We start from the raw sequence: 24,465 nt of genomic DNA, 5'->3' as shown, positions 1-24,465 counted from the left end.
AATCGATTGACTTGAAAGTTGATATCCATGTAGAAAATACATGTACTTAATGGATAGGCTAATATTTATATGAGTATTGGACTCTCTACATCAGTTGCGGGGGCGTTAATGATGAGAATCTTTGTGGGGGTGAGAAATAATAATGTTAATTTTAAATGCCCAGCGAAGCGGACGGGTACAGCTAGTTGTAAATAAATTTGAAATGCTCATCGTTACTAAATTGCATCACTTGAAAACGCCCGCGCCGATTTTGCTATTTTTGGTCTTAAAATGGTCCTAATTTACCAAATGAGGTTCTTATGAAGAAAAACAATATGGAAACAAACAGAACAACATTCATCTGATCATCTAGTTACGTATTAAAATTAATAGTGTTTGTTTTCGATCACCGAATGGCGTCATCTTACAAGAATTTAAGTAGTTAGTGTTATAATGTAACAAATTAACTACAGTTGCGATAGACTGCTGAATTGTAGATGTCATCGTTTCTAACCTTGAAATTATTAAACTCATTGAGCTGATTTGCTGGTAGGAAAGATGTGGACGTTTAGATTTAGAAAAAAAATCATAAGATCAGTGCGTCTAGCAAAGTAAATAGTGTGGTTTGTTGGAACGCACAAATCTTCATTTTTCGGGAACATTGCCAGGCGGTAACAAAAAGACGACATAAACTGAATTAGTAGCATTTTGTTTAAACATGTATAACATTTCGTTAAACATCACAGCTCAATTCGTGTGTTTATTTGGCACATTTAATTCGATGACGAACCATTGAAATAGATTACTAATGTGGCGGGTTTTTTTTTATTTTTTTTTATTGCCTAGATGTGTAGACGAGCTCACAGCCCACCTGGTGTTAAGTGATTACTGGAACCCATAGACATCTACAACGTGAATACGCCACACACCTTGAGATAGAAGTTCTAAGGTCTCAGTATAGTTACAACGGCTGCCCCACCCTTCAAACCGAAACGCATTACTGCTTCACGGCAAAAATAGGCGGGGCGGTGGTACCTACCCGTGCGGACTCACAAGAGGTCCTACCACCGGTAAAAGTAGCCATCATACAACGCAAAATAATTGACAGATGCCTGAATCTCGCTTACGATATTTTCAAGATAAAGTGCATATATAAAAGTTCCGAACAACAACATTCGGACCGTCGCCGCGTCGGTCTACCGAGCAAATATCACCCGCTCGGTGGAAGATCTTCCCTTCTGTCGTTAATCCCAAACTAACATTTTTGTTATTTTGTTTATGCGAGACATACATCAGATAATAATTATACTACTGATGTCCTAGTTTAGCGTGTCGTGCCTGTAACTGTATACTGTTAAGACACGGTATGTTTGTTTATTTATAGGCCCGTACAGCTTCATTAGTGACGCTGCAAGCTTTGATTAATAGGTCAGCCTCATTGAGCCTCCATTTTTACTTACCTAGTTACCTACTATGTCTAGTTTTAATTAAACGATACTATTAAAAATACAAAATTATAAATCAGTGTTGCCCTTGTTGGTTTCCAATTACAATCGTTTCATCCTGAATTCTGACTAATGAATTATAACATCTCCCGGTCTGATGTAACATGTAATTTTATGAACTTTGAAGCTTGTAAATTCTATTCTTGGAAATCGTTAATGAATAATAAGAATACTTATATTTTAAACGCTGTTACTAAATTTGGGGTGAGCTTCAAACACACATGTTAATTTATTACAACCTTTAGTCTACTCAGGTGAACTTCATTTACGTTCATTAGGATTTACGAGTAATTTGATGCGGTTATATTTAGATCCCTGACTGGAGTCTTACTTTCTTTCAAGATTACTGTAAAAATTGAAAATCAATAAGTATTCTAAACATTTAGTAGTTAACTAATGACCCAGAAAAAAGATTATTAGTTAACGTAATTTGGTAATGTTTACATAATTAACTTTGTTTGGCGATATTTTTGTTACCGTGTGGATTTTTTTTTATAAAGTATCAAAGGCTTACATTACGATGACAAAAGCGTTAATACATGTTTAGTTTACAAAATAATATGCAGTTGATTTAAAGAAAATCTTAGAAATGAAGTCGTAGAAAGTGAATTAATGAGGGAAAGTTTAAGGATTCGCACAGCTCGATTTCAATACGTGCAACCGATGTCACAAGCGTAGCTTCCAAAATACACCTAATACATAATTTATAAAATGTTTCTCTTTACTGAAAAGTCATTAATTATTTCGAAAATGTCTAGTTTGGTTTCCCTTGAAAGCACTGCATGCGCATTTCGTAAATGAAAGCAGGTGGTTTGTCAATAGTTTTGACCATGAACAAAATTAATTATTACCTTTTTCGATCGTTTATGTAAGCTGGATCACATTTGCCCTTAAAAAGGTTTGAAAAAAAACGGTGTCAAAATGTGAAGTAAAATTTGAAATACTGAGGTTTTTTTTATATATTAATACAGGGACAAGAACATTTTTAAATCTATAAAGTTAAACACTTGAATAACACAATTTATTTGCACTTGAAAGCAAAAGCGCAATGGCCTTATCCTTAATTAAATAAGTGCGCGTTATACTGTTGGTCGAACCACCACAATTGGCAGCAAGTTAAGCTTTGCAGTTTCAATGATATGATTGCTCTAATTCACAGTCCATCTAGATGTAGATTTATAGTCGCTCAATATATTCTTTAAAGGTATATAGTACACAATCGACTTATTTGGTTATAGCTGTTATTTATTATATACGTTATTAATTTCTAAGAACTTTCTCTTTCATTTTGAATCGAATGCTTGTCAATAAAACATTCCATTTTGTACGGGTGTTTCGTATTACATTCGTTTCGTTCCGGGGCTTCTTTTCAGTATTAGATTTATTGAGATCGCTTTCTTGATCGTCATCTCTAGGCTATTTTCGGAATCAGATTATATTTTCGAAATATTTTTTCTCTTTTATGTATCTTGTAATCCTGTATTGTTTGGCTCCATCATTCTGCCTATTTTGACGAAAATCGCCCGACTTCAGATAGGTCTAAGTATCGATTTTATGGCATGAGAACGGTCCCATTCCTCAAACCTTAACGCATTTCTGCTACGCGGCAAAAGTATGCCGAGTATTAATCGGGCAGGCTCATAAAACCCACTACTAATGGCATGATTCAATTAATGTACGGCTTTTTAGCAAAAAATCATCCATTGTAACAAATAAACCTCTGTTTGGTACTAATGATTACGTTCATATTATTAAATAATTGTACACGACCCGGTCTGTATGGCTGTTTCCGAGTCGTGTAATAATGTTTTTCTGCTGTCTGTTTGTGCGCTGGTAGAAGACGGCTGTTTCTTTCGATGGGTTTCGGCTTCTGTAGTGAGGTTTCACAGGTAACTGTCTGGTTCACTGGTAGCTGATTCACTGGTGGTAACTGTACTATCGGAGAACTGCTGGTAACTGTTTCTGTCTTGCTGATGTTTCTTTGTCGGAGAGCTTCTGAGAACTGTTTCTGTCTTGATGATCTGCTGAGAACTGTTTCTATCTTGCTGATGGTTCTTTGTCGAAGATTCACTGGGAACTGTTTCTGTCGAAGATCCACTGAGAACTGTTTTTGCCTATAAATGGCCATCCTTTTATATTTATTTCAGTACCCCATCTCGCGACCGGCTATCGACGCGCCACTTTCGGGGGTCCCTTGATCTGTATGTTACAGTAGTGAAAGCGCTCCACAAATCGTTCCTATTGGTCTATTTACATTCTCTGATCTGATACACTAACATATTGACTATAAAATAACTTAAGATTATACATTTATTACGTAATCACTTATTAACGGTTAAATTAAATCTATTTGTTTCTTAAACTATAAAAAACCCTATTTCGTCCTGCACATTACTCCCGCCGTGCGAGTCAGTCGCATTCTTCTCGGTGCAGGATGGTCTTCTTCGATGGGCAGGATCAGTAGTTTTCGTACTGGTCTCCGTAGAACTCCACCCTTGGTTCTGATGTCTACGATGCGCCCCATGTTGTCGGGACCTGGATATGTCACGATCGCTTTTCACTCGTGTGCGCGTGTTTTGTGGCAGGCACTTCCACTTTTCATGGCGACGCCTCAGCCATGAGGCTCTCGCCGGTGCTGCAGCTGCTATATTTACTTCACCCATCGGTTTTGTAGTTTCTGAGGCCGATTCCGTCGGCCAGGAGTTCTCTCGTTGGCGTAGGAATTCTGTCCCTCTGAACCATCTATGTTCATTTATGAACGACATTGGGACGTCTCGGGTCACGTCGTCGGCTAAGTTGTGCTTCGTGGGTAACCATCGCCTCTCGTTTTTTGTTGAACTGTCTCCTATAGCTCTCAGGCGTTGGGTGACGTATGGTTTGTACGAGCGTGATCCCGTTCTTGTCCATCTCAACACTATCTTACTGTCGGTCCAGAAGGTCTTCGAGGTCGGCTTTCTTTCGTGTTTTCGACGAAAGTCTGTAGTTATGTGTACTTTTAAACTTTTGAAGCTGTTCAAGTAGTCGTCGACGTAGTGTTTATTCTGTATTGCGGCTGGTGCCTCCGGGTGCGTGGTTTCATAATTCTGGGCGTTCAAGCTCTTTACAGATATCGCTGTGGAAAGAGAGCTTGACGCACCGAAGATCAACGAAGTCATTCTGTTTTCTTCTGGAGGCTTGTCATCTCGCTGATCTTTGTACCAGAGATAACGGAGCACGTCTCTGTCTTCAGGTCTCAATTTTACTTGTATGAACATCTCCTTGATGTCTTTTTTTTTTTTTTTTTTTTTTTTTTTTTTTTTTTTTTTTTTTATTGCCCTTGTAGGCAGACGAGCATACGGCCCACCTGATGGTGAGTGGTTACCGTCGCCCATGGACTTCAGCAATGCCAGGGGCAGAGCCAAGCCGCTGCCTACCGCTTAATACTCTCCACAAGCCTCGTTTGAAGAAGGACATGTCATAGCGCTCGGGAAACACCGTGGAGGGGAGCTCATTCCATAGCCGGATGGTACGTGGCAAAAAAGACCTCTGGAAACGCACTGTGGATGACCGCAGTGGCTCCAGGTAGTATGGATGAACTCTACTCCGGTGGCGGGCGGTGCGATGGTAAAAACGAGATGCCGGTATCATCTCGAACAATTCCTCAGAGCACTCCCCATGGAACATACGGTACAAAATACAGAGGGAACCGAAGTCCCTCCGCAGACCCAGAGGTTCCAAACGATCCGTGAGACCGGGATTATCGACAATCCGAACGGCCCTCCTCTGTATGGAGTCAAATGGAAGAAGCTGGTATTTGGGAGCCCCGGCCCAGAGATGGGAGCAGTACTCCACGCGAGGCCGGACTTGTGCTTTATAAAGCAAAAGCCTTTGTCCAGGCGTGAAGTACCGCTTCGCTCTGTTGAGGACTCCCAGCATTTTGGACGCCAACTTGGCTTTGCCTTCCAAATGACTCCGAAACTGGACATCGCTCGAAATGTCGACCCCAAGTATCCCAATACTCTCGGAAGGTTGCAGGGATACTCCTTGGAATTGCGGTGCCATGACAAAGGGGTCCTTCTTCGCAGTGAACGCGCAAACTTGTGTCTTTAACGGGTTGAATTGAACCAAGTTCAATTCACCCCATTTGGAGACTCGCCCCAGAGAGTTCTCCACTTCAGACACAAGTTTTGATCGTCTCTCTTGCACCACGCTCCGAGAGAGACTCTGATGGCCGATATATCGCGCATCCCCCGTGCTGTCATCCGCATAGCAATGCATGCCATCAATAGACAGCATGTCATTGATATACAGGATGAAAAGCGTGGGGGAGAGCACCGAACCTTGTGGAACGCCAGCGTTAATGGTCATGGTATCAGAACAGTCACCGTCTACAACGACCGTGATGCTCCGCCCATCCAAAAAGCTAGCGATCCACTTGCAGAGACCCTCGGGGATTCCGTAAGATGGTAGCTTCGACAGAAGTGCCCTATGCCAGACCCTGTCGAAGGCCTTCGCAATATCAAGGCTCACAGCAAGAGCCTCGCCCTTGCTCTCCAAGGCTTCAGCCCACCTGTGAGTAAGGTATACAAGAAGATCGCCAGCTGAGCGACCGTGACGGAAACCGTACTGTCGGTCACTGATCAGCTGGCGATCCTCCAGATACTTCAGGAGTTGTATATTAATTATTCGCTCCATCACCTTGGAAAGCAAGGAAGTTATCGCGATAGGCCTGTAGCTCGATGGGTCCGACCGGTCACCCTTCTTGGGGATAGGGTGGACGTGGGCAGTCTTCCATGAAGACGGAACCCTGTTAGCGCAATAAGAGAGGCGATACAAACGCGTTAGCGCAGGCGTCAGCTCAGGGGCGCACGTTTTCAGAACCACTGCAGGGATGCCGTCTGGCCCGCTCGACTTATGGACGTCCAGGAGTCGGAGTTCCCGCCTGACTGCACACTGTGTAAAGCAGATCTCCGGCAGGGAACTATCACACCGGAGGATGTTCGGTGGTGTGGCACCCCCGTCGTCCACAGTCGAGTTCGAGGCGAAGAGTTTGACCAGAAGGTCAGCCTTCTCTTTCGCACTATGGGCCAGACTGTCATCGGACTTGCGTAGTGGTGGGAGACTAGACCTGCAAAAGTTACCTTCTGCAGCTTTGGCGAGCGACCAAAAAGCACGGCTCCCAGAGGGATAGCTCTTCAGTCGCTCGCCAATTCTAGCAACGTGCTCCGATTTCGCCCTGGCAATAACCTTCTTGTAGGACCTGGAAGCGGCGTTATATTTCCGCCTTTCCTCTGAGATGTTAGGATCCCGACGTCTCCTAGCATCATCCCATGCAACGTATGCGGACCGCTTGAGGTGTGCAGCATCCCTGCTGGCATTGTTATACCAGGGTCTGCTGCGACCCCCAACGGGCACTTCAGAGGAGGGAATAAACAATTCCATCCCCTGGAGCACCACGTCTTTAAGACGGTCCGCACAGACGTCAGGATCAGCAGAGGAAAAGCAGAACCGCCCCCATGGGTAGGATGCGTAAAACTCACGCAATCCATCCCAATCTGCTGACAAATACTGCCAAACTCTTCGATACCTGGTCGTCGTTCGACGACTAGGACGAGAGAGTGGTGTGGCAGCACGGATAAGGCAGTGATCAGACGATCCAAGTGGAGCGTCGACCACCACACTGTATCCGGCTGGATCGGTGGTCAGCAGAAGGTCCAACAGAGAAGGCTCGTGCCCCTCAATATCTGGGACACGGGTGGGCTGTGTCACCAGCTGGGAGAGGCCGTAGGCCAAGGCGAAATCGTAGGCAGTCCGACCCGGGAGGTCAGTGGTTCTGGACCCCAACCACTCTTGGTGATGAGCGTTAAAGTCTCCAAGAACCACCACCTCCGCAGATGGGTACTGCTCAAGCACGCGGTTAGTCCCCTCTTGCACATGCTCTATCAGAGCTGAACCTGCATCACTGCTGTGGGACCTGTACAGGCACGCGTAGACTCGGGTACAGCCCCCGTGATCTACGCGCAGCCACAAGAGGGACAGGTCCCGTTGTTCGAGGCTTCGTAGACGGCGACAACAGACATCAGCCCGGACGAATACACACACCCCGGCTTTACGCAGGAAGTTGTGCTCCAATACGTAGCCGGGGTATTCAAGGTACGAAGTATCATCCGGAGCAGATATCTGCGTCTCCGTCAGAAAAAGAAGGGCAGGCTGCGCCGTCTCAAGATGGTGGTGTACGGCGTCGAGGTTGCTATGTAGACCCCTTACATTGCTGAAATCCACATTAAATGTGGAATGGGGAGTCGCCGACAAAACCCTTTTCCTTTTTCGAACTTTCATTTTTTTTTTTTTTTATTTTTTTTTATTTGGAGAGTGGGATTGGGCGGGGTAGGATGTTCGAGGCGAAATCGTGACAATACCTGAATAAAGCGCGGAGCACAGTACGTGCTCGACCACGGGTTGCGTGAGCGACTGACGCAGGGCATGGAAGGGCCCCCAGTCCACCCTGCGTGCGATCGCCGGGATCCACTCCGGTCTCCGACTCCGGCACGACGACCGCACGACAGGATTTTACACCGGTTGGCGGGACAGCTTCCCGGGGCGGAGTTTAGTAGTGACACCCGGGTTCAGGTCCCCAACTGACCGGCGGGCGGCGGCGAACACCGTTTCACTGGGTCTCCCTATACCCCCGTCAAACAATCACGTCCCGCGAGCTCACACGCACGTCTGCTCCGCATGTTCCAGGTATCGCCAAGATTCACCCCCAACAAGGAAGAGGAAAGGGTAGGAATAACACTGGCTCTCCAACCCACACGCCGGAACACAGCTAGGCTATTTGGCGGCGGACTCTAGTTGGAGGGTGGTCGCCAGCCAGTCGGACAAGTCCTACCACCGATTATGTATTCGGCTCCCGTTTTGCACCACCCAGGGGTTACTTGTAGGGAATCGCGGGTTAAACCTACGGAAGCGGGAAGCAATCAACCCCCAAATGTCTGCTGTTACTGCTATATTATGCTGTCTAAATCGCATTATCACTCCTGGTAGTGATTGGAGTAGGTCCGGTCCCTTAAGCAGCATATCATTCAAAGCTACCCCTCCTGTTCTGGCGGCGGCGCCGTGGACAACTCGGAGTTTTTCCGGCTTCAGGGGATTCGCGACGGCGAAGTGAGGTAGGTACCACGTTCTGTTCTCTGTTTTTGTGTTTGGAGCGGGCTCGGCGTAGCCTTTCGCGACGAGTGCTTCCATCTGTTCTGTGTATTTCTGTTTCAGTTCCGGATTACGATCAAGTTTGTTTTCTATATTTATCAGTCGCTTTAACGAGTTATTGTAGTTGTCTGGTAGACTGACATTATCTGTTTTCCAGAGCAGAGCGGTTTCGTATCTTCCATCTGTTGTGTGGACTGTATTTCTGTTGAGGATGCGAAGCGCCTGTTCCTTTGGGTCTGTTTTTGGTCTTCTTGGTGTGATGCATAGCGCATCCATAGCGAAATACTGTTTTACCAGATTTTCTATTTTATCATCTTCCTGGGTTTCGCTAGCATGATTTATGTAGTTTATGTGGTGGCCTAGGGTACGAGTGCGACCTCCATGCAATACCCAGCCTAGAGGTGTCAGTGACGCTATTGGCTGATTCCTGTTGCCTCGTCTAACTTTCGAAGTTAGTAACATGTGCCAGTTGTCTTGGCCAATCAGGATTCCAGGTTTCGCGTTCTCGTACGTGATGATGTCACTGATGTCTCGTAGGTGCGAATACTCATCTATCTGTTCCTTTGGTATTTTTTGTGCTGTTACTTGTAGATCGTTAACTGTTCTCGCTTGTATTATTTCTTTTCGACTGTTGAGGCCTCTGAGCGTGAGGTTGACTCTTCTTGACCTTGTTTCCGTTGATTTTATGTTGTTAATCGCCTGTATGTGTAACGGATCGATTAGTCCTGTTATTCCAGTCTTCTTGCAGATGATTTCGTCTATCAGTGTTACCGTTGATCCATCGTCGAGCAGCGCGTATGTATCAACCGTGCCTATCGGTCCTTGTACTTGGACTGGGATTATTTTCAAATAGGACTGTTTCTGTTTTCCGGTCCAAGCAGAATTAATGTTCTCTGTTGTTTCCTTGTCACTGTTGTCTGTTTTTTCAATTTTTCTGTCGAAGTGTAGCATCTTGTTGTGAGTATATTTGCAATCATTAATGCCACACGTCTTCGGTTTACAGTGGTGGGTTTTATTTCTATACTTGAGACATCGGAAACACAGGTGTTTATTCTTAGCGATGTCCCATCTTGTGTTTGAGTCTGCCTTCTTGAATATGTAGCAGTCTGTTGTGGTGTGTTCAGTGTTGATACATACCGGACATTTAGCTAGTGATGGCTTCTCACTGACTATGTGCACGTTCTGTGTGCGTCTGTTGTGTTGTGCGGGCTGCGAGTAGTGCCCCGCCTGTTCAGGCTGTGCATAAGGGCTGCACAGTTCGGCTTCTCTTTTCATGAATTTTTCAAATTTAATCAGATCCGGATCCTCCTTCGGTTGTACCGCGGTGAAGTCGTAGTATCGGTAACGTAGTGTTGGTGTGAGTTTTTCTAACATTGTTTTGGTAGTTTCCGGATTATATAAGTAATGTGTGCAATTTAATGCACGAAGCGTAGCTACGGCGTTGGTCACCTTACTGGAGAATATACAAATGTCTCTTGGTGTTTCTGTTAATCGTGGCAGAGCTCGTAGCGTGTCTAACTCCGTTATGGCTATTGTTTCCGGTCTTCCGAATCGCGCTTCTAGACTTCTTATGACGTCGGACGGATCAGCGTTCGTTATAAGTAATCCGTCAACGGCTTCCTTTGCCCTTCCTTTCAGGTTCCTTCTGAGTCTGTTTATATTTTCTGTTTTTGTAAAGGAATTCATTGTCTCTTGATAAGCTGCACGAAAGGATAGCCAGTCTTGGTGATTTCCATTAAAGATTGGCAATTCTGTGTATCTTGGTTCACGGGAGGCTTTGACGGCGAGTGTTATTGCTGCGGTTAGATCTGAGAAGTCTTGTTTGTCGCAGGCTCCCGCCGGTCTTTCCTTATGCTGGTCGTCATTTTCTGTTTTTGTGGGTTGGGTTTCCAACCACGTGCCCACTCTTTCATCGAGTTCTGACTTACTGTATTCTGATTCGCTGTTTTCGTCATCAGATCCAGCTTCGAGCGTGGCCAGTCGGGCGGCTGCCAATTCCACTTGTAGGCGGGCGAGCTCTTCTCTAGCTTTGGCTATCTTCTGTTCTTTTCTGTTTCGCGACCGGTCAGTTTTGACTGTACCGGCGCGCTGTTTTGTTGGCACGTCATTCTGTTTGACTATATACTGTTTGACGGCCTCTGTTTTTGAGTTCCCAGGTTTCTCTGCGAGTTTCGTCGTGGCTTCCGTGTTGGCTGTTGCGCACGATGATTCTGTTGTGGGGGCTACCAGACTCATGACGGTTTTCGCGGTTGTTTCTGTCCACATGCTCTGTGTTGTAGCTGTGGTTTCTGAGGGCGGCGACTGTTTTGTTTCGATCCGTCCTCTTCCTGTTGACCGCGTTATCGGCATTGTTCCAGTTTCCTTTTCAAAACGTATCCTCTACCCGGCTCGAGAGAATAATGAAATGTGTCCTCTATCCGGCTCGAATGGACCATGAAATGTACACGACCCGGTCTGTATGGCTGTTTCCGAGTCGTGTAATAATGTTTTTCTGCTGTCTGTTTGTGCGCTGGTAGAAGACGGCTGTTTCTTTCGATGGGTTTCGGCTTCTGTAGTGAGGTTTCACAGGTAACTGTCTGGTTCACTGGTAGCTGATTCACTGGTGGTAACTGTACTATCGGAGAACTGCTGGTAACTGTTTCTGTCTTGCTGATGTTTCTTTGTCGGAGAGCTTCTGAGAACTGTTTCTGTTTTGATGATCTGCTGAGAACTGTTTCTATCTTGCTGATGGTTCTTTGTCGAAGATTCACTGGGAACTGTTTCTGTCGAAGATCCACTGAGAACTGTTTTTGCCTATAAATGGCCATCCTTTTATATTTATTTCAGTACCCCATCTCGCGACCGGCTATCGACGCGCCACTTTCGGGGGTCCCTTGATCTGTATGTTACCGTAGTGAAAGCGCTCCACAAATCGTTCCTATTGGTCTATTTACATTCTCTGATCTGATACACTAACATATTGACTATAAAATAACTTAAGATTATACATTTATTACGTAATCACTTATTAACGGTTAAATTAAATCTATTTGTTTCTTAAACTATAAAAAACCCTATTTCGTCCTGCACAATAATATAACTCAATTGTTTTTTTTAAAATTATGCAATCATAAGATTGCTAATCGAAAAATTAGACTTTAAAACGTTAAACTGCCTACTAAAATCCTCATAAATAGTAATATAATTGGTCCTGTTCAAGTTACAAATTGATACCGCCAGAAAGCTGTGTTGGTCAAACAATTTGACCTCCCCATATTACGTCTAAACGCCCTTACCGTCACGATTGATGATTTAGAAATCGTTGATTGTAAATCAAACATCAATAGGAAATGGACAAATTAAATCGGACAGTTTAAAGCAACACCGATGCGTTTCAACCGCGTTTATTTTATCCAGCTAAATCGCATTTATGTTGTCATCATAATACGGACAATAGCTAAAACCTTTCATTGAAAAATGATTTGTGGCACGGTGTTATATACTCTAGCAACACATTTATAAAGTAATACGTCAACGTTGTAACGATAATACTGACAATATGAATATCTTTTATGTCATTATACATTAAAGTGCCTTTGTTTTTTCATTAACAAAGTTTAAAGGTGGACAGAATTGTCTTATAAAACTTTAAATCTCGTCAGTACAGTACATAAATACACTATTGAACATAATATACAATTATTCCTATATTCTTTTTCGCTTATAACATAATTAAAGAATATGATCAAGGAATTTCATTGAATTCAATTAACGCTCTACATGAATGAAGCTTGATCAAGCTGTGACTAACGCTAAATATGAAACACACCCATTTGCTGTAGCTACTCGCGCGTCATCTATCGCACGTTGTTGGTACTATAGTAAAACATTCTCCGCAGTGTACAACTGTAAAAAGTTTCAACAATTCGATAAACAACGCAGTGACGTATGTCATCATCATCATCATTATCCTGCCCTTCTGCCAGTCACCTCACAGTACGATCCAGTTCACCGTCGCTTTGAATAACAGACCCTATGTATCGGAAGTCTTGACATACTGGCAAAGGTGTTCCGTCGAGGGAAATGGGTGTAAAATTGGAGAGACCGCCAAAATCACAGAACAGATGTTCGGTTTTCGATCTACTGATTTTTAGGCCAACACTCTCCAACTTGCATCGCCATTTCTCCAGTATGTTTTGGACCTCGAGCCCGTTTTCTCCGACGAGCACTATGTCATCGGCAAACAGCATACACCAAGGGGGCTCTTTCTGTATCTCCGATGTCAAGGCATCCGTCACAAGCAGGAAGAGATAGGGACTTAGTGCCGACTCTTATGCAGTAACGTATGTATAAACTCATAAATCACGAACAAAAAAACAAACCATAAATTTGTGAATTTATTAAAAAATTAAATGTAAAAGTGATCCTAGATTTCTTTTAATTTATGTAGAGAGTGGTTTGTCAATATTATTATGTAATTTGTTATCGGTTCAAACTTTTACTCCAAAGATCAAATCGTTGAATTATAATGCGGATTCTGTGAGGAACTATTCAAAATAACAAGAACAGTAGTTAGCAATAGACGTTTTGATTTATACGAATTATACATATTATATAGACATTTCTTTACGAACTTCTTTAACAATTAACAAAGCACCACACCTTAGATATTATAATCTACAAAAGAAATACAAGAATGCAACTCACACCATTACCTCCAATAACTTTGGCTAAAACGAAGAATACACACAACAAAAACAAGTAGGTAGGTAAGCTACCCATTCCCGATCCTGCGGACAGAATGGAAAGCAGTCGACGTCGCCCTAAACACGTCATCTCGGATCCTCCTGATCCACTAACGGTGCTTTTAGGTACTTCAAGCACCGGTCACCGTTCTCGTCGAACCCGTCGCTTGCGACGAAGGGCTCGACGAGTAAATTAACTCTCAGACACAGCCCACTGAGTTTCTCGCCGGATCTTCTCAGTGGGTCGCGTTTCCGATCCGGTGGTAGATTCTGCGAAGCACGACTCTTGCTAGGGTTCGTGTTAGCAACATCGTCAGGTTTGAGCCCCGTGAGCTCACCTACTAAAGTTAGGGTTACGCTGAAATAGCCGCTAGGGCTATCAGCTTAGGTAGGAAAAAAAAAAAAAAAAAAGGTAAGCTATTACCAGCTCAATTACTAAATTAAATACTTTTTAAAATATTAGTGGTTGATAAAGCAATTATGAAACTTGTAGGCCGTTATTACAAAAATATGTCTTAATTTGAAAACAGTTTATTGTAATTGTTTGCAATACGGATGTGGACTCCAGCATTAATTCGGCAAAAGAAACTACAAATAATGAGAGTGCGTGCGCCACTAGTTTCATTATAAATCTAGGAACAAAGTAATAATATTCGTTGTACTTCTGTGAGTCTCTTGCAATTTACATTATTTGATTAGTTCATTTAATTTAAATTGGCTACCATGAAGTTTGTTTTGACTTGTATCATTAAAAGAAAATGAGAGGATTGTATCAAAAACCGACTGTGGTTACGACCTTAGTGGTTATTTCGCACTCACCGTCAGATAGATTGTTAGGTCTGCTACGGGTATTGATCAGTGAAAGCCTATAAAATGTCCTAAGCGTATCAAATAAAAATACACATCAGCGTGATTGAAAGAAACGGCGAATACGTTGGCTATTTTTTTGGAACATAAAAAACTAGAATAAGGGAAAAAAAAAGTAGATTCAGCAGTATTATTTATTTCGCAATTTTAACAGACCAGAAAAAATAAATCATACCCAATCTTTTTTTACTATTCCATTGTGAACCAATGAAGCGTACACGAACAACGACGCTTTAAAAGTCAGTCCACGTGTTATCGCTATTTTCTTGACAATTGCCTCAACGCTTTGTTATTCGTGCCTCCACTTATTTGAGATGTGTGGCTTAATCGCTCACCATTATCGATACATCTCACATCGCATTTCAACGAGCTTCTAGATTATTATGTAAACTGCAACATTTGGCTATGCGTCTGTCTGGTTTCTTTAAAAAATCGGTGCTTAGATTCTTTCGTCCAGAATCATTTTCATTTTGAAAGAAATATTTAATTACGTACAGGTAACAGTGTAGATTAAATAAAGATTTCGGAGCTCCAGTCCTGTAGGGATTGCGTCAGTTCAATTCGTCTAGACGAGATAGCTACCATTGAACGTTTGGGATATAGCAGTTGAATGAAATCAGTGTTGTCTAGTTGTACAGACTTTTTTGTTGAGAATAAGTTCGTTCCGTATTTGTTGTACTGTTTCTACCGACATTTGGAGAGCAATAAATGTAATATTATTGATATTGATAATATTTTATTGTTATGTTATATGTATGTACATGTTGTATTCTAAATTTAAACTTTGTTTTTCTAAGTTTTAAATCAGTAAAATATGAAATTCATTTTATATAGATACTTGAACATCATTTAATAATTAAATAGATAAAATTGTTGTGGTGCAGTATTGATTACGTAACTTATTTCCGATTTTTAAAACATTCACTTCTGATATTATAGAGTCGGTGAAAGGTATTCTATAACAAACATTTGAAGTGAATGCGGATTTTATGTTAGTTTTATCAATAAAAAATTAAGGTGTTGCTATTTAAAAAATTTTAATATTTAATATATTTACATTCTAATATTTAATATAAAGTCTGCGAACGTTATAGCTTAAAAATAATGCACCAGGCTTCTTAACCGTCATTATTATAAAAAATGGTTATTAAATGATCTGATTATTTCATTACTTTAAGCCTATATCAATAAATACAGTTTGATCATTCTGCAATTATTTTATAACGCCTACAAGGACCTTTTATTTAATCGAAGTTCATGCACCTGCTACATTTCCCGGATTAAAACCCGTCTAGACAGGCGATATGAACGATTTTATATGCCATGCTTACTTTAGTTATTTTATTCAGGATGTTCTTTTAAAAAATTGATTTCCACAGTGAAAAATCAAATCCTTAAAAATGATCGTCTCAAGATGAGTGGTAGCTTTCACTTTGTGTTAACTTATGGCCTTCGGTAACCAGGCGGCACCGGGTGAGCAGTGAGGTTGTTCACTCATCTATGCAATTAAAAAAAATTCAAACTTCGTATAACAAATAACAGGCTTATTTCAGACCGTTGAATGAGAGCTATTTTATTCACTATTCATTTTAGATTGAAAATAAATTCCAATTAATAAAACGATTTCTGGACGAGACAACGAATAAGAGATCTGTATTTTGAAATAAAATTTTAATAAAAAAAAAATATGTCTACATGCTGCATGTTGACATTCCCATTTCCCACGTTACTGTATGACTCATTCGTCCCGTAACACACCTCTGTAAATAAGCCTTCTCTGAAATAATTACATGTTTGTAATACAAGCGCCAATGACCTCCGTCTTCAGTGATTTTATCGATCCCTGATACTCGCGTATACGTTCAGATATACTGTTGGATTTATTAAATGGATCATATGTTGTGCTCCAAAAGCCATTATTACACTGTATAGTTCTGCTAGTAGAGATTTATATTTAGAGATATAGCTATATAAAAACTTCGCTTTCAGATAGCTATACATGCTATCGAGTTCGCCAATTCTTTGTTCCAAACAATTTAAGAGTCTGGCTATGATTATTTTTGCCATCAAAAGACTACAGATTCGCAGTCATCGTGATTTTTGTATTATATAATTAGTTCTTTTTCTTCTTCTATGCTGTTAGTCCAAATATGGCAAGTATTCCTCGAGGGGATAGCAAAGGCAGCGAACCACAAATAATGTTAGCTCAGCCAGACCGTGGCGAGCCATTGTGTACTTGGTTGGCTTACTTACATACTCTATTGTACAAGTATGATAGGTACCCGGCAATTTATATATTGAATTCTGATTTTAAAATGTTTGTAGGAACAGAATAAAAAGAGAAATGCTTGTCTTGTATCAGAACTATATCCTTAATTTGTTCTCTATTTTACACAAAAGTAGCAATGTTAATAATATGTACAAAAAGGTGAGCTTAACTCGATTTAAAAATAATAGAATATTAAGGAAGAAAATAGATATTTTAAAAGTATGTAAATGTAAATTTTAGGGAACAAACAATATTATATACGATAATAAATACGAATAAATAACAGCGGTAGTATTTTTTTAATTCTTTGATATTTTTGGCAATTCAAAACAAATATTGCGCGAAGACGCGAAAGAGCGACAAAATTCAAAAGAAGTAACAAAAGCGTGCGGTCATTGTTCTATAGTATTGTCTTTGTGATTTTTAGCTAGGCTCGCTTTTGTACGCTGCGCTGCAACTAATGAATACCTACTTATGAATTCATTCTCATTCCGTAATGAATCTGCAGGCGAATCTTGAATATTTTACTTTTAGTGTTCCGTTATAATTTGAGAGTTGCACATTTATACTACCATAATGTGTTATTTGAGTTTGCATTTCTAGTTTTCGTGGTCTATATTTTACTCAGTTTTCATTATGACTTTATGCCACATTAAATGAATCTGTTTAAAAAGATAGTAAACCTTTTTCTTTATCTGTCGAAGAAGATTTTTGTGCCCGTGTCATCTTTTTATAAAATAAATTTAGTTGTATTTTATATTTTGTTTATATATATATGAGGCACTACGAGTAAAATTATCAGCATTAACACATTATTGTTGTATTTAATTGGTATTACCTATGCATTCTTAAACGAGTATTAAACCTTTATTGGCGATATCGAGTGGGGTGGCATTCTGTCGATAGGCGAACATTCCACAATTCCACATCTAGGAACGTTCGCAGCTGCTTCGTAGAACGTTGGAGATTCGAGTTGCGGTCGCCAGTTCACTCCGCTGCCGTTTTACTGTTTAATATTGGAATGTTGACTTATTCAATCGTTACATAGATTGGCCGACAAAATTGTCGAATGGCATCTCGTATTTCTTGAAGTTCAATGAACTCGTTTTAATTCTTATTATGATGATATGGAATGAGATCTCTACCATATATGGCTGCCAAGCCTTGAATTAAACGATTTTCCATCATATTTATGATTTAAATAAAAATTTCTAATGAGTATTTTGTCTCGTTTGTATTTTTAAAATACAAAGTTTTTTTGATTACGCCTTTTTTTTTACAGCAACTTAAAGATGAACTCGGCGAAGTGGTGGCCGAGCTGGAAGCCCTTGATGGGCAGGAGGAGTGTAAGCAGAATAGTAAAGCCAAACAGATGAGCATAGGAAGGAAGAAATTTAATATGGATCCAAAGAAAGGTATGGTTTAATTGGGTTATATGTATAGTTATTAAGAAACAACGCTTGGAATCTTCCTGCCTCGGTATTCTTGCCAACTGAAATCAATGATATATCTATCACTACATAGTATAAAACAAAGTCGCTTTCTCTGTCCCTATATCTGTCCCTATGTATGCTTAAATCTTTAAAACTACGCAACGGATTTTGATGCGGCTTTAATAGATAGAGTGATTGAAGAGGAAGGTTTATATGTATAACAACATCCATTAAATAGTGGAGAAATCAATAATAAATTACAGTTTCCGAAGCGAAGCGAAGGCGGGTCGCTATTTTTTTTTATAAAACCCACAGTAATCTTTATTTTTAATGTATTCAGGGATGATATTTGATTGGATGATAATTTTACTGACTGCATTGGAACTACAGGATTCTTTAATTGCTAATAGAAGAAAAAAATAACATGAACAAGAACATTAACGTTGATTCAATTAAATTAGAAGTTCCTTAGTTTAGTGGTCACCGTTTGTGGCATTCACCACAGCAGGTGTATCGTTCTCACGGCGACATACTCAGTAAATTGTAATTTCCTAGAACCCGTACACCTGCCTAATGAACTTCAAATTGGAAATAAATCGCACAATATCTTATTATCTATATATTAATACGTGAAGCAAAAACTTTGTATCCCTTTTTACGAAAATTGCGCGGACAGAGGAGTATGAAATTTTCCACACCTATAGAGAATATAGAGAAGAAGTGCACAATGCTAATATTTTTTAAAAATAATGCGTAAAAGATACATTAAATCAATAAAGAAAACATTACACACACATACCATGTATTTGACGCACACACGCATGCATACTATTTATTGTCAAACTTTTGTTCTTGACGTCTGTTGTCAAATTGAGAATAGATTAAATATTGTTTGTCTTTGTTAATATTTTTTATAGTGTAGTCTTGGCGAAATTTGTGATTATAAAAGTATAAAATACAATCATAATAGTGTACAAACTTACAATTCCAATTAATTATAGTCGAATTTCGACTACTGCGGGATCTCTAGTTTATAATAATTTTTAAAGGTCATGTCAAGTATAATATGCTTGTGTGCATTTTGATTATTAAATATTTACTCTGGCTCAAGTTTGCTAAGATAGATTAGTTTGATATTACGTGTTGTGATAAGAATTCTAATCTATTTAAAATGTGGAATTATCGTTTTAAGTAAGTTAGTATCCAGTGAATCTTGATTTGTACCAGTAAAATAAATAGATTAAAGGAAGCAATGAAACGCGATTAAAAGATTTAAATACAGCAACATAAACATAACAATGGTGCCACCTCGGATGGACTATAACTTTCCATAAAAAATTCAAATTTTATCCACAAATGAGGGAAAAATCGGTGAACGTGCAAAAATCAAAGTTACAATTAAACATAAAGACACATCATTTTCTTTTATTCGGCTTAAATTCCTTGACCAGATATAACTTTATTTTGTCAGCACGTAAATCAAATTACCGTTTATTAAGCACAGCAGGTGGTATTATAATTAACGATAAAATTTCATAGTAATAAATTACATACAGGTGAGCTACATTTATGTATTTACATACATATTATTATTATTATTATTAATACTTTATTTCAGTTTTTTTTTAAAACCATAACATTTTGTTAGTAGTAATTACTTATAATCTATGTTAGTAACTTAAAAAATCTAACACATAACTATCATTACATACATTTTATACCATTACATTTTTTATTTTATTTTTTCTCCTTCCAAGTGCCTACTGCAAATGCTATTGATGAGCAGTCCCTCGATCTTGCTCGATATGATTCTCAAAAGACTGTTGCCACTGTCACGAACTCGACGCAATATCGATGCACTTCTCTTCCGCATTATTGCAAAGAAGTCATTGGTGTGAGATATAACTCGTCTTCTAGTAATATGTAAAATGTAAAATCTAGATTTCATTTTTACGGAATCTAGTAAATATCTCGTTGATTTTCTAAATAATTTCAATTTTCTAAATCATTACAATCAATTAGCAGAAAACAAAATGTTAGTACAAGTTATTTATAATATAAAGAAATAGTGTTTCTGTGTCTACTATAATATTTAGAGGACTTTAACGGATCTTATTCACAACTTTTGGGGGTTGATTGCTTCCCGCTTCCGTAGGTTTAACCCGCGATTCCCTACAAGTGACCCCTGGGTGGTGCAAAACGGGAGCCGAACACATAATCGGTGGTAGGACTTGTCCGACTGGCTGGCGACCACCCTCCAACTAGAGTCCGCCGCCAAATAGCCTAGCTGTGTTCCGGCGTGTGGGTTGGAGAGCCAGTTTTATTCCTTCCCTTTCCTCTTCCTTGTTCGGGGTGAATCTTGATGATGCCTGGAACATGCGGAGCAGACGTGCGTGCGAGCTCGCGGGACGTGATTGTTTGACGGGGGTATAGGGAGACCCAGTGAAACGGTGTTCGCCGCCGCCCGCCGGTCAGTTGGGGACCTGAACCCGGGTGTCTCTACTAAACTCCGCCCCGGGAAGCTGTCCCGCCAACCGGTGTAAAATCCTGCCGTGCGGTCGTCGTGCCGGAGTCGGAGACCGGAGTGGATCCCGGCGATCGCACGCAGGGTGGACTGGGGGCCCTTCCATGCCCTGCGTCAGTCTCTCACGCAACCCGTGGTCGAGCACGTACTGTGTTCCGCGCTTTATTCAGGTATCGTCATGATTTCGCTTCGAACTTCCTACCCCACCCATTCCCACTCCAAACAAAAAAAAAATCAAACATGACAGTACAAAAAAGGAAAAGGGTTTTGTCGGCGATGCCCCATTCCACATTTAATGTGGATTTCAGCAATGTAAGGGGCCTACACAGCAACCTCGACGCCGTACACCACCATCTTGAGACGGCGCAGCCTGCCCTCCTTTTTCTGACGGAGACGCAGATATCTGCTCCGGATGATACTTCGTACCTTGAATACCCCGGCTACGTATTGGAGCACAACTTCCTGCGTAAAGCCGGGGTGTGTGTATTCGTCCGGGCTGATGTCTGTTGTCGCCGTCTACGAGGCCTCGAACAACGGGATTTGTCCCTCTTGTGGCTGCGCGTAGACCATGGGGGTTGTACCCGAGTCTACGCGTGCCTGTACAGGTCCCAGAGCAGTGATGCAGGTTCAGCTCTGATAGAGCATGTGCAAGAGGGGACTAGCCGCGTGCTTGAGCAGTACCCATCTGCGGAGGTGGTGGTTCTTGGAGATTTTAACGCTCACCACCAAGAGTGGTTGGGGTCCAGAACCACTGACCTCCCGGGTCGGGCTGCCTACGATTTCGCCCTGGCCTACGGCCTCTCCCAGCTGGTGACACAGCCCACCCGTGTCCCAGATATTGAGGGGCACGAGCCTTCTCTGTTGGACCTTCTGCTGACCACCGATCCAGCCGGATACAGTGTGGTGGTCGACGCTCCGCTTGGATCGTCTGATCACTGCCTTATCCGTGCTGCCACACCACTCTCTCGTCCTAGTCGTCGAACGACGACCAGGTATCGAAGAGTTTGGCAGTATTTGTCAGCAGATTGGGATGGATTGCGTGAATTTTACGCATCCTACCCATGGGGGCGGTTCTGCTTTTCCTCTGCTGATCCTGACGTCTGTGCGGACCGTCTTAAAGACGTGGTGCTCCAGGGGATGGAATTGTTTATTCCCTCCTCTGAAGTGCCCGTTGGGGGTCGCAGCAGACCCTGGTATAACAATGCCAGCAGGGATGCTGCACACCTCAAGCGGTCCGCATACGTGGCATGGGATAATGCCAGGAGACGTCAGGACCCTAACATCTCAGAGGAAAGGCGGAAATATAACGCCGCTTCCAGGTCCTACAAGAAGGTTATTGCCAAGGCGAAGTCGGAGCACGTTGCTAGAGTTGGCGAGCGACTAAAGAGCTATCCCTCTGGGAGCCGTGCTTTTTGGTCGCTCGCCAAAGCCGCAGAAGGAAACTTTTGCAGGTCTAGTCTCCCACCACTGCGAAAGTCCGATGACAGTCTGGCCCATAGTGCGAAAGAGAAGGCTGACCTTCTGGTCAAACTCTTCGCCTCGAACTCGACCGTGGACGACGGGGGTGCCACACCACCGAACATCCCCCGGTGTGATAGTTCCCTGCCGGAGATCTGCTTTACACAGTGTGCAGTCAGGCGGGAACTCCGACTCCTGGACGTCCATAAGTCGAGTGGGCCAGACGGCATCCCCGCAGTGGTTCTGAAAACGTGCGCCCCTGAGCTGACGCCTGCGCTAACGCGTCTGTATCGCCTCTCTTATTGCGCTAACAGGGTTCCGTCTTCATGGAAGACCGCCCACGTCCACCCTATCCCCAAGAAGGGTGACCGGTCGGACCCATCGAGCTATAGGCCTATCGCGATAACTTCCTTGCTTTCCAAGGTGATGGAGCGAATAATAAATATACAACTCCTGAAGTATCTTGAAGATCGCCAGTTGATCAGTGACCGACAGTACGGTTTCCGTCACGGTCGCTCAGCTGGCGATCTTCTCGTATACCTTACTCACAGGTGGGCTGAAGCCTTGGAGAGCAAGGGCGAGGCTCTTGCTGTGAGCCTTGATATCGCGAAGGCCTTCGACAGGGTCTGGCATAGGGCACTTCTGTCGAAGCTACCATCTTACGGAATCCCCGAGGGTCTCTGCAAGTGGATCGCTAGCTTTTTGGATGGGCGGAGCATCACGGTCGTTGTAGACGGTGATTGCTCTGATACCATGACCATTAACGCTGGCGTTCCACAAGGTTCGGTGCTCTCCCCCACGCTTTTCATCCTGTATATCAATGACATGCTGTCTATTGATGGCATGCATTGCTATGCGGATGACAGCACGGGGGATGCGCGATATATCGGCCATCAGAGTCTCTCTCGGAGCGTGGTGCAGGAGAGACGATCAAAACTTGTGTCTGAAGTGGAGAACTCTCTGGGGCGAGTCTCCAAATGGGGTGAATTGAACTTGATTCAATTCAACCCGTTAAAGACACAAGTTTGCGCGTTCACTGCGAAGAAGGACCCCTTTGTCATGGCGCCGCAATTCCAAGGAGTATCCCTGCAACCTTCCGAGAGTATTGGGATACTTGGGGTCGAGATTTCGAGCGATGTCCAGTTTCGGAGTCATCTGGAAGGCAAAGCCAAGTTGGCGTCCAAAATGCTGGGAGTCCTCAACAGAGCGAAGCGGTACTTCACGCCTGGACAAAGGCTTTTGCTTTATAAAGCACAAGTCCGGCCTCGCGTGGAGTACTGCTCCCATCTCTGGGCCGGGGCCCCCAAATACCAGCTTCTTCCATTTGACTCCATACAGAGGAGGGCCGTTCGAATTGTCGATAATCCCATTCTCACGGATCGTTTGGAGCCTCTGGGTCTGCGGAGGGACTTCGGTTCCCTCTGCATTTTGTACCGTATGTTCCATGGGGAGTGCTCTGAGGAATTGTTCGAGATGATACCGGCATCTCGTTTTTACCATCGCACCGCCCGCCACCGGAGTAGAGTTCATCCATACTACCTGGAGCCACTGCGGTCATCCACAGTGCGTTTCCAGAGGTCTTTTTTGCCACGTACCATCCGGCTATGGAATGAGCTCCCCTCCACGGTGTTTCCCGAGCGCTATGACATGTCCTTCTTCAAACGAGGCTTGTGGAGAGTATTAAACGGTAGGCAGCGGCTTGGCTCTGCCCCTGGCATTGCTGAAGTCCATGGGCGACGGTAACCACTCACCATCAGGTGGGCCGTATGCTAGTCTGCCTACAAGGGCAATAAAAAAAAAAAAAAAAAAAAAACTAACAAGTCAATTTTCATTACCCAAAACCTACCAGGGGAGACCACTTGCAAATATTTTAAAGTAAACATATAAAAAAAACGGTTAATTTAAAAATAGCTTTGTAATACGTTATAATGTATGTTATTGAGCATATTATTATTGTGTTTCGGACCGCAACACATATGGCAGGACCGCTACAGGAGAGCGATCGTGCTCGTAAAACACACTCGTACGATGCCCCGGGGGTACGATTCGCAATCAATACTAAACCAATAACTTAGATTTTACTACTACAATTCTCTTTAGTTTTTATTTTTTATTTTTATTGCTTAGATGGCTGGACGAGCTCATAGCCCACCTGGTGTTAAGTGGTTACTGGAGCCCATAGACATCTACAACGTAAATGCGCCACCCACCTCGAGATATAAGTTCTAAGGTTTCAGTATAGTTACAACGGCTAACCCACCCTTCGAACCGAAACGCATTACTGCTTCACGGCGGAAATAGGTGGGGTGGTGGTACCTACCCGTGCGGACTCCCAAGAGGTCCTACCACCAGTAAACCTATAGAGCTAAGAAAACGGACAGTTTTCCAACTACATATTTTCTGAATATCAATTGACGCACATGTGCCTCGGATAAATTTTGCGAACAATACTTTTTCTCTCTCAAAAACATTCAGAATTGTTCAGAATATGAATTTGTATGCAGTTGGAACAGAGCCTCTA

At 42.3% G+C, this 24,465-nt stretch overlaps 1 protein-coding gene across 6 annotated transcripts in view; it reads left to right on the top strand.

Moving 5' to 3' along the window:
* The window catches only part of LOC101739334 (cytohesin-1), a 66,833-nt gene that overhangs the window by 21,310 nt on the left and 21,058 nt on the right, over nucleotides 1–24,465 (top strand). For all 6 annotated transcript variants that reach the window (XM_004932427.5, XM_004932426.4, XM_012695807.3 and 3 more), the window contains one exon: nucleotides 17,812–17,944. In XM_004932427.5, the coding sequence (XP_004932484.2) occupies nucleotides 17,812–17,944 (133 nt within the window). The remainder of the gene's footprint in view (nucleotides 1–17,811; nucleotides 17,945–24,465) is intronic.

The sequence above is a fragment of the Bombyx mori genome, chromosome 17 (assembly GCF_030269925.1).
Source record: "Bombyx mori chromosome 17, ASM3026992v2".
Taxonomy (NCBI): Eukaryota; Metazoa; Arthropoda; class Insecta; order Lepidoptera; family Bombycidae; genus Bombyx; species Bombyx mori.
This window is presented reverse-complemented; position numbering and strand designations above follow the sequence as displayed.